A 10,180-nucleotide genomic window follows, 5' to 3' on the forward strand; every position below is an offset into this window, starting at 1 on the left:
CACACACACACACACACGCACACAATTTATTACCGCCCGGCGGCTAAGCCGAAAGGGCAACTATCACTGATCTATCAATCCAGGTCGTTATGTATATATGCCATATCTCCTTCGAGTCCATATGTACATAGCTCCTTTCAGTATATGTCCTCCCAGCTGCCAATATCGTAGGTAAGTGATATAAATATGCGGAGATAGCGGGATAAGCATACAAGAGAGAGTCAATCTCACCACATCATACCTGATGGGTTTTTTGGGGCAGGGGCTAAGTGTTTGATCTGGGTGAATTGCCCTTATACGCCGTAGACTATATCGACCGGTTACTAAACATCTCGACCGGTTGTTGAATCTCAGTTGGGGATTTTGCCTCAGTAAACTGCCTAGAGTACTTTGATGTTGCCCCGCAACAATTCCGCGTTCTGCCTATATACATGGGCCTCTCGTTGTGGAGGACACTCTCTTTGTTAAGTGAACATTTGTCTGACTATTAACCCATACTCCGCCCATAACTCGTCTCGAGAAAATCCACAGCTTGCATTCCGTGCCGATCTGGAAAGGTCCGCTTACTCTGTGCATACGTGATGTTGGTCAGTCTCTAGTTCCGTACGATACCTTAAATAGGGAGAGTATCGGTTCAAAGCCATTCCACTTTTATTGGAAACCCGTCGACCTCGACGTACAAATGCGGAGACCAAGATACTGTATGCAGTACCCTCATATACGCCATCGCCGATCTTCTCCTGTCATAATGATTCTGCTTCTCTCCTGTGTTTGCCTCGCTCTTGCCTTCCAGCCCTTACACCCTAATGTCTCGGTACAGTGACAATGCCCCTTTCCCTACTAGCGGAAACTTTACTGTTGGCGCTCACCAATAATATCAGAATCGTGACGTAAAAGGACCTGTGGAGGACGGATATCTCCAAGACCCAAGTATGTTATGCAAGAGGGATTGATGGTCACTGCTATCTAAGCTGCTGCGCAGGAACTGCAACTGAACGAGCGTTGTCAGCATCTACTACTACTACCACTCTAACTTTGACGGACATCCTGTGTCCAGGTATGGGAATACCAACTTCAGAAGTATTGAACGCGAGCGCCTACCCTTCGTCATATTCCCTGGAGCAGCCACCTGCGGTAGCAACTGTTGGAAACCCAACCATTGCCCCTTATAAGTCGAGAGCTAATCAGCTATGTATATCAGGAGCAAGAGATAGTTTCATCCCCACTAGCTGCTGACCTGGCCAACAGTGTCATTTCAAAAAGTTGCTGCGTGGACCTGGTAGGCAGATGTGGCGGATATATACTGGACTCGTATGTGCTAACACTTGAGCAGGGGTCGTTCTATTCACCGGCTAGTAAGACTCTGCTCAGAGCCACCATTGGAGGGACAGATTCTCGGGCAATCAAATCAGCAGCTATATCTACAGTGTCCAGCGCACTCGGAAGGTTAGCATCAGCTACAAAGCTACTGAACTCTGTTGTCTCTAGTTCATCGCTCAGTGGGCATGCCACATCCGCGTCTTCTCGAACGGTCCGGGATCCTAAGGCCCCGACTGCTTTGGACACGCTGGCTACTGTAGTAGAGGGCAACGCTCACTCCACAGAGACCCCTGATAAGGAGGCAGGGGAAGCTGCTACCACATCCACAACATTCCATGTCACATCATCCACCACTACCAACGACATGGGTGCCACACCGGCGACAACCTATTCTCCAACCCAGACCGCTACTACAGAGAACGTCGGTTGGGGCAGCATAATCGAGTCTAGCTTCAAGACTACGATCTATTGTTCTTTCACCGAGCGGTGTGGTCATCCAGATATTTCCTCACCCTCTCTCCAATTGGCCTGCGAGGCTCTTGTTAAAGATGGGTATGTGGGATCGTTCCTCCAGCATGGTGACTGTGGCTAAGTTTAGTTCAAGGTGCGCCAACCCATATGTTGAGAGCGACGACTTTTTTGGCGGAGTGGAATTCACTGCCAATAGCAAACTAGCCTCCTGTATGGATTCCGCACCTTTGACAGTCGAGGGCTGCCAGGAAGGGTTCAGACGTGCAGCAAGCTATGTTGACAGCCAAGTGGCATTAAAAGGTGACCGGGCGTGTGGAGGCTTCGTTAATATAGCAAATGCGAAAGGCGACGAGGCGGGGGCTATTACAGTGAGCGGCACATGCATGCCTGATTATTCCAACATAATCATTCCAGCATAATCGTGCCTACGGGATGTTAGAGTATTAGAGGAGTCTGCAGCGGCTTTCCTCTTGAGTGTTTAATATTGATTGCTCCAAACTCTATACAATACTTCTCACCAGGGTTACCTCGCGATGCCATTATATGCTGCCGAGAAAAAGCACGGAGCTTTGAAGATCACGATACAATGATCTACCATAGAAGAGGGAGTTGAAGTAGGAGCTTGAAGTCGGAACCGGACCACCCGGTGACATGCAACGTACAGGAAGGGGAACGAAGACCATGGCGTGAAATATCATCATAGCCATTGGCTTGATATCCATCCCGGCGCCAGTGCGCTCCCATCCGCCTGCTGCAGTGGTAATAGTTCCATCGCGGTCCCATTTGTCTGTATCTTCAGCCATTGCCCCAGGCCTGCAATCTATCTTACTATTCTGACCAGGCACATCAAGCTACCTGTTAAGGTATGGGACCCACCGGAGCATGTTCCTCGATGGGCTATTAGGACTTACATTCAACGATTCACGCAGATCAGCAAGACAGTGTCACAATTCAATAATAAGAAGCAGACTTTGGCAGGTTAAACAAAATTGTTTCTCTCTTTATTAGCTAGGGAGTACATTTGGCTCTGGGCCAATTGAATCATCCATTAGAGATGCTTCGAGATCATATTACGGTACCCTTGGAAATGTTTCTACGGCAATGTAGGCTTCATTCACGTTAAAGTCTGCTCAACACAACTGGCCATACAGCCAGGTTCGCTTCACCCTCTATGTGCTTCCGTAGAGCCTGCTTCTGAATCAGCAGAAAAGTGGGACACTTCCGGGTATTGCATGTGAGGTGAAGGCAGCTCTGTATAATGGCTCCTGCTTGCGGCTGATGCGTGGCCGATCCAAATCACGCCCGTACGTCGTCTGCAAATCCATCGGTAAATAGGCCGGTGCAGGATAAAGATCAACAGGAATATCGTAGCGCCTCCAACGGCAGCGCTGACCGACATGCCCAAGCTCCGGCGCGGTATAGTCCGTGCGCGGCGAAGACCATCAATCACCGAACCGCTGTAAACGGATGTTGTTGTTGCCGTATTCATAGATTTTGGCGCCCTACTTGGGCCGTTCGACACATCCAGGGTCATCGATGTTGTCAGATGGTCCATAAACCCTGCCTCACTCCACGTGGTTACCGACGTCATTGGACTGGAATCGAACGTCGTACTAGGCTGCGGATTATCAGAGCCCGTGAGTCTGTTATCATCTCTACCGGGAGATGGAGCACTAATCGTATATTGAGGAAGGCAATCTTCAGATAGACCATCCGAATGGTCAGAATCAGTATGGTCAATGTGATTTCCCTTCTCCTCGTTCGTTCCCGTTGGTTGTTCGCCGCTGTGATATAGCAGCACTCTGGCTGATGATAAGGGGGTGTCCAACGGCTTCGTGTAGGTCGGCATAATGAGGACAGGTTGTGGGTAACTGATTGGTGTTGCTTTCAAAGTCTCAGACACCATTGCATGTGAATGTGTCTGATATTGGGGTAATGTTTCATGCGTACACCATGTGCTGGTAGACTGGGCAGGGCTATCCCATCCAAGAAGGCTAAGCTGTATGGTTGCCGTTCCCACAGTATCTTGATCGACGCCATCCCCCTTTCTTGGGTCACCATCCGACAGGCTATGATGGGAGAACGGTAATGTTGAGTCCTTGGATGTCGGTGTGACATCTCGAAAAGAGTCTAGAGTGGGCGTCTCTAAAAGCGATACAAGCTGCCCGCTCAGTGATAATGAGGCACCCGCCACTAAGCTTGCTATTGAGGTCACTGTATCCGCGGAGTTTGTTCGGATATTTGGAACCAGTTTGCTTTTACCCGTCGGATTGGCAGAGACGAATTGTGAGACAGTAATATCTGGTTTTGCCCTGAAGATTGTAGTTGGGGGAGGTTGTGGCACTCTCGACAGGGCATTGAATATAGTATTATCATTATCGCGTCCACTCGTGGAGGGACGACTAGGCCGCGAGCCAGAGAAGACTGACGGATTGAAGGAAGTGGGATGGAGAGACAACAATGAAACAGTGGTTGTCTTTAGGTCTGCAGTCCCTTGTCTGTCTTCTGATGCTTTTGGTGCAGGGTACTTTGTGCTCGATATCACCGGCAGCACGCTTGGTGTTTGCCATGTGCTGTGTTGGATGTGACCAGGATGGTGGACAGTAATTGTCGAGGCAGACATGCTGGCCCAAAGCGATACAGCTGAGTCAAAGGACAGCGAGATCCGGATTTCCGAGCTGTCTTGCGATAGTTCCCTGTGTGCAATATTAGGGTTACTATTTAAACCCCACTATTGTTCATTTGAAAACTGACTCTGTCCGTAGTGATGGATTCGTCGAAACGGCCTCTAGCCCACTGCTCAGTAAAAAGACAACAATGGTGAACCATCCAACTGCCATGGTGGTCTGCAATTGGATCGTTGGATGCGGGCCGATAAGCGTTAGAAACACAGCGTTAAGTCACATCCGAATATGCTCCTTCATGCAGGTTTCGTTAAGAACAGCTCGGACATATAGCAGTCGGCGAGACTTTGAGGTCGGTTAGCAATGAACTTTCATAAAGCAGGCACTGTTTGTTATCTACCACAGGCGAAATTCGATTTTCATGGCTACGGAAAGAGCGAAGCCACCCAGTAATTTCAATGTCTCTGTGTAGGTTGAATTCTTTCCATTTATGGAAAGACCAGTCAAGAAGTTGATGTTTGTCTTAAGTGTTTCTGCCCTCACTATCCGTACCATCTGGGCCGACTTCTCAACAGCATCAATTACTTTTTGATGTCCATTCAGGCCAAGCGAACTGTTGCACTGCTGAGCATAGAGGATAGGACTATTGTGGGGGCAAATTGTCCATGAACAGGTTGGATATATACTTCATACCCTGAAGAATCCGTGGACTGCGCCTATGGGAATCCATGAACCCATCAAAAATGAAAGAAAAATGGAAATATAGAGAAAAACAAACAGGAAAAGAATAGTTCGTGTGCGAAATATAGACCCGTGCTCCTGGCATTTTACAAGCGCTGCTACTCCTTCAGTCCAAAGGCACCTTCTATCGCATTAGCCTGATTCTGCGCTGGACAAAGTTTCAATCGCTATGGTGACTCCCGCGCAGTCACTGCATTCGTTCTTGTTCATCCACGATACTATCCTTTCTGAAGGTCATTCCCATGACCTTATCCTCCGCCGCTCTAGTTTGTCTCGCCGTGGTCTTTTCGGCGTCTACATCACCGTCTTCTCTTCAAGACGTGTACTTTTTGAAGGTACGGAACTGCTCGATGTGCCTGTACATGGCTAACCTACAACAACTGAAGATGAATGTAATTGGGATCCAGAATCCAGAACACCTAAATTTGCTTCGATCGCTTGCCATTACCAATACAGAGAATTCTTCGTCCTCTCTAGAAATAGGACATCTTTCGGACAGCCTTTTGGAATCTGTTGGCGATGCAGTAGACCACATAAGCGGGCATGTTGTGGACCAGCCCAGTCATGTACAATCTCTCCTCCCAATCTACTATGCAATTGGCCTCTGGAGCTACTGCGAGGGGAAACTAAGCGATAAATCCTTCTCAAATTGCTCAAAGCCCAGTGCTCACTTCTCGTTTGACCCGATGGATGCTTTGGGCACTTGGCTAGGTCCGGCAGGTGAAGTAACGTCAGACTTGATCTAACCTGTTCTGAAAGGGTACGAGCACATTTCACAATAGATCATTTGTGCCTATATCACTGGCTTTCTCGCCGCATTTCTTGCGATTGTCATAGGTCTCGTCCGATTTCCAATGGCAAAAGTGGCCGTTATGATATTCTCATCGGCAAGTGCTACCTAAGCGTCTTTGTTCGAGAAAGCGTGCTGACTAGTGCCCAGGTGTCATCTCTCTTGATTATAGGAGCATCCGTATCAGTGACCATCTTGTACTAGCTACTGGCCAAGGGAATCAATAGTCTTTTCCAACATGAAATCACGGCTAATCTCGGTCCACATGCCATGGCAGTAACGTGGCTGGCAGTTGTATTTTCCACTGGCTCCAGTCTGCTCTTGGCTGTCGAGATGAGTTGCTGCTGCCTGTAACTCCTGCGCTATTATTTGATCTTTAGAGTTCGACATTGGCAGCACCCGCGTGCTTCATTGCACTTAGAAGCAGTAATGGTGTTGCAATCGCGGGTGGTCTCTTTGGCCCCAGAGAATGACACCTTTGTTTCTTTCCTAGGGAAGAAATACACTACAAACCATCACAAACTGCTAAGTCTCTATTGAGAGTGAGTGTGTAGGCGACCAAGACTTCCCTAACAAGCTTTCAGCTTTTAGCAGCTAGCTTGCTCTTTATCTAGTAGGCTTTCTCATGACTCCAATATTTTCTTCGTACGATCAGCCACTGTATGCTGGATCATGCTGGTTTGTATATTCTAACCCACGCATTCCGAATGGATCTGAGGAGAAAGTTCCATATCAAACTTACTATGTCAGATTTTCAACGCGCATGACCGCCGACGCTATACTATAATGGGGAGAACTGGCTTCTCCCTTTGTTGGATAAGCACAATAATCCTTCTGGTAGTTATTTGTAAAGACTGCTCTCAGTACTCTTATACTTCTATTCCTAACCTATAATTGGTCTCCACCGCCTTTCTACGTATAGGTCGATCAACCGGTTGTATGAAGCAGATGCGCCATGAGATAATGTGAAGCGGACCATCAATATCTGCCGGCCCCTCGGCATTACAGAAACCAAAGAAAGGAGAGGATAACAACAGCAGCCAAGAGAAGTGAGAGATCCCTACCACGGGCCTGCATTCCAGTGCCCGTGAGAAGAGTCGAATTGGCCGACAGAGTCTGAGCCAGTGTGGGTGCTGCGGGGCGAGCTTGGGTCGTCTTTGTACTCGGCAAAGCGCCGATGCTTCCTGGACTGGTCATGGAAGCCAAGAGCGCACTGTGTGCGGAAGAGGTGGCAGCAGTACTATTGCGGAAGTAAGGGTGGCTGGTATTTTTCCACGGCATGCTTTCCATTGACACTGAGATGATGGGCGGATAAAAGTTGGTTGCTGATGACGACGCATTGGCGTTCACTGAGGTCGTACTATGTCTCTAATGCTGGACTGTAGAGCAGCATATAATAGACGGTGTTTCGGAAGCCTTCAATCGGACTTCTGCAATAGGATCATTGGCACGGAAAGCTGGTTGAGCAATTGTAGGATTCACCCTGGCTAGAGCAGCCATGGTACTATCCCGGGACATCTCTATCAAAGGTATGTTGCGTATGTATGTGCTAATTGGACCTTGGTCCCCGAGTCCCAATGCAAATTTTGAATGTATGCTGCTGAAATGTATACTAGTGGTACATGCAACGTTGATGAAGACCGTGGAAATGTGCTCTTATACCCGAAAGAACAGACTATTGGGTGCCATAAAGCTATCTTGGGAAAAGGGATTGAGGATCAGCAGAGAAACCTCATTTAATAGATTTTGCCGTGTACTTTGCTGTGTAATACAGAGATGGTGGCATCTGGCATCCTTCTGAAATTCTGCGCTGGTTCATGGCTTTCGCCAAGACTAAATGTCCTTTAAAGCCCGTCGATTTAAGCTGTCTGCTTTCAGACTAAGTTTATACACGTCTATAAAAATAAAAGTGCTTGACGCTATATGATGATGGATTAGCCTAAAGGTGACCGTGACAAGCCACTTGCCTTTTCCCCTGTGATGTTCCTTGCACAGACGGTTTCAACAAAAAGCCTTGAGCGATTAGAATCGACTGCAGACACTACCCCGGTGAGTGGCCTCCAAGTATCAGGTGACTTCGCGGGGCACGGTTGCCTGGAATTGACTAGATGTGCTGCAATCTAGCAATGACACCAACCCATGTCATGGCTATGTAGGCCTTGGCTGCTATTCAATTGCCTGTAATTAAACAGTAACGTATACGGAATACCTTGAACAGGCATGTGGCAGCAGTAGTGATTTGCACGCTTATGAAAGTGGCGGTCAAGTGTACACCCTTTCCTCCATGTCCGAAGGTAGCAGGCGGTCACAAAACCTCGGATATTCAAGAGGACAGCAGAAAAAAGAACCAGCAGGGAGCGTACTAAATACCCCTCAGCGTCAGGGCGCCAGCATGTCAGGGCGTCACAGCGTGTGGTATGGTGGGGGCAACATAGGTTTTGGCGGCGTAGTCAACGATTATCATAGAAAGTAGTGGCAGCTCATGGTCGGGGATTGAGACATGCGGCCTTCACTGTAGGTGTATTCACGTTGAACTGTCTGCGGCGCCTGCCTGCCTGTTTGGCGGTTGACATGGGAGTAGACCAAGCCATGACCTCCAGAGCCGCGACCACACACTAAGTCGCTGATTCCAGACAGGGTCTGTTTAATGGAACCTCTTGTCCCGATATTGATCATCATGGACCTCTGAGGGCTTTGTGGGGTAAGCTGAAATTCAAGTTTGCAAGGAGGCATTTACGTCTACACCTTAAGGTGGTCGCGCGGTGAAGTGAACGGACTAGGGTCATCCGCAGAACCGCAGAAAAAAGTCCCCTTTTTCTACCGGGGCAAATTTGAAGGGTAAAACATGACACCGTATTCCATTGGTCAATGGCCAGGTGCACAATGTTGGTATGATATTGGTACCGTAGTTACGGTATGGCAACTGGAAACACAATATCGCTCTACTGTTATGCATTCTGATACATAGTAGGATACACCAAAATATCCTTTTAGAATTACTGGCGGATAACCTGACTTGGTATATAATATTCCATCACGCGCTTGGAATACCATTTGAATCTTGTGTATCCTAGTGCTCTCAAGAACTCTATTCTGGCATCCCTCCCAAGTAAATCATTCACCGTGATCGGTCGTATAGCGCATTACCTAGTCACGCGTAACAATACATATCGGCTGTTATTTTGCTGGAGGGAAGAAGAGAATGTCTCCCCCGATCGTGTACAATTTCTCGGCGTCTCTTCTGCAGCCCACCCCGCTGGTGGAACTCACTTCCAGTCTCGTATTAGATGATGCTGACTCGACATCAAACTCCTCAGCCTCCGTGATGCAGTGCCCATGTTGCGCCTCGCCCGATTTTCCAGATTTAGCCACGCTGGCTGAGACGATTCCAGACCGGGAACTCAACATGTCCACCTCGCTCGAAGACCAGTTTCTGAACACACTGATGATCTAGTCAGGGGCCGAATTCACCGCTGAAGTGGTAGCAATCGTACCCCAAGACGGGCTGGTTACAGGGAACTGGTTGTTGATCAACTTGCTCTGCTACCGGGCTTTCGCCGCCTTCCGAAACCAGGCAGCCATTCGAAATTTTGGTGTATTCTACTATGGAGACTTCGGTCCTGGGGACACCGTGACTGCTGTTTCTTGAAAGGTAGTGCGGGGACGATTGACGTGGCTGGAGGCAACAGTGACCCGAGATAATGTGCTGGTGGCCATTGGGACCGCTCTGTACGACGGCCTCTAGTCCGGGCTCATGGACAATATGCAGTCTCGGAGAATCAAGAATATGAAGACTGGCTTTCATTATCTGACTGAATTTGTCTGTAAGGTGGCCGGGTTCGTTGTCACGAAAAACAATAGTACTTGCGGGTCTCTCGGAAATTAAGTACGTACCTAGGTCAGGACCACACATGTTCTAGCTAATATGCTGCGCATCCTTGGTGGAGCCAGTCTATTCTGTCTCCTTTCTTTTTTAGCCTTGAGGTGATCCAGCTGTGCTATGTCATTTAGATAAATATGTAATGTTATAATGTACTTGAATAATGACTTGTGTCTTGTAGGCAGAAGACCAAGCCGTCCTCAGAGTCCTATGCGCTAAGGTGCTTTAGTACGGAATATATTTCAGGGGTATACCATAGTTGACCAAGAAACGAACATAACTAGCTACAGTATACAATTTCTTTATTATTAGGGTTTAGTTTATTAGGGTTTATTAGGGTTTATTATTATTATT

At 48.0% G+C, this 10,180-nt stretch overlaps 6 protein-coding genes across 6 annotated transcripts; 4 read left to right on the forward strand and 2 right to left on the reverse strand.

The window, feature by feature from the left end:
- Positions 1-748: 748 nt before the first annotated feature.
- ASPBRDRAFT_60027 (uncharacterized protein) lies at positions 749-2,210 on the forward strand (the record flags this gene model as incomplete). The annotated part of the gene is made up of 7 exons (XM_067628160.1): positions 749-814; positions 882-930; positions 983-1,004; positions 1,058-1,106; positions 1,139-1,279; positions 1,334-1,872; positions 1,925-2,210. The coding sequence occupies 7 exons, from the start codon at positions 749-751 to the stop codon at positions 2,208-2,210; spliced, it is 1,152 nt and encodes a 383-aa protein (XP_067473428.1).
- Positions 2,211-2,953: 743 nt separating this feature from the next.
- Positions 2,954-4,620, reverse strand: ASPBRDRAFT_60028 (uncharacterized protein; the record flags this gene model as incomplete). The annotated part of the gene is made up of 2 exons (XM_067628161.1): positions 2,954-4,522; positions 4,546-4,620. The coding sequence occupies 2 exons, from the start codon at positions 4,618-4,620 to the stop codon at positions 2,954-2,956; spliced, it is 1,644 nt and encodes a 547-aa protein (XP_067473429.1).
- Positions 4,621-5,356: 736 nt separating this feature from the next.
- On the forward strand, positions 5,357-5,902 carry ASPBRDRAFT_138743 (uncharacterized protein; the record flags this gene model as incomplete). Its single annotated transcript, XM_067619021.1, has 1 exon — positions 5,357-5,902. A coding segment is annotated over one exon (546 nt), but the record flags the coding sequence as incomplete, so codon positions are not given.
- Positions 5,903-6,948: 1,046 nt separating this feature from the next.
- On the reverse strand, positions 6,949-7,464 carry ASPBRDRAFT_60029 (uncharacterized protein; the record flags this gene model as incomplete). Its single annotated transcript, XM_067628162.1, has 2 exons — positions 6,949-7,312; positions 7,349-7,464. The coding sequence occupies 2 exons, from the start codon at positions 7,462-7,464 to the stop codon at positions 6,949-6,951; spliced, it is 480 nt and encodes a 159-aa protein (XP_067473431.1).
- ASPBRDRAFT_35405 (uncharacterized protein) lies at positions 7,445-8,419 on the forward strand (the record flags this gene model as incomplete). The annotated part of the gene is made up of 4 exons (XM_067623342.1): positions 7,445-7,475; positions 7,563-7,699; positions 7,885-7,995; positions 8,165-8,419. The coding sequence occupies 4 exons, from the start codon at positions 7,445-7,447 to the stop codon at positions 8,417-8,419; spliced, it is 534 nt and encodes a 177-aa protein (XP_067473432.1).
- Positions 8,420-9,148: 729 nt separating this feature from the next.
- On the forward strand, positions 9,149-9,643 carry ASPBRDRAFT_666591 (uncharacterized protein; the record flags this gene model as incomplete). The annotated part of the gene is made up of 1 exon (XM_067628757.1): positions 9,149-9,643. One exon carries the CDS (start codon positions 9,149-9,151, stop codon positions 9,398-9,400), a length of 252 nt encoding a protein of 83 aa, XP_067473433.1. The 3' UTR covers positions 9,401-9,643.
- Between the last annotated feature and the right edge of the window lie 537 nt (positions 9,644-10,180).

This window comes from Aspergillus brasiliensis (genome assembly GCF_001889945.1).
Source record: "Aspergillus brasiliensis CBS 101740 unplaced genomic scaffold ASPBRscaffold_23, whole genome shotgun sequence".
In the NCBI taxonomy this organism is placed as follows: Eukaryota; Fungi; Ascomycota; class Eurotiomycetes; order Eurotiales; family Aspergillaceae; genus Aspergillus; species Aspergillus brasiliensis.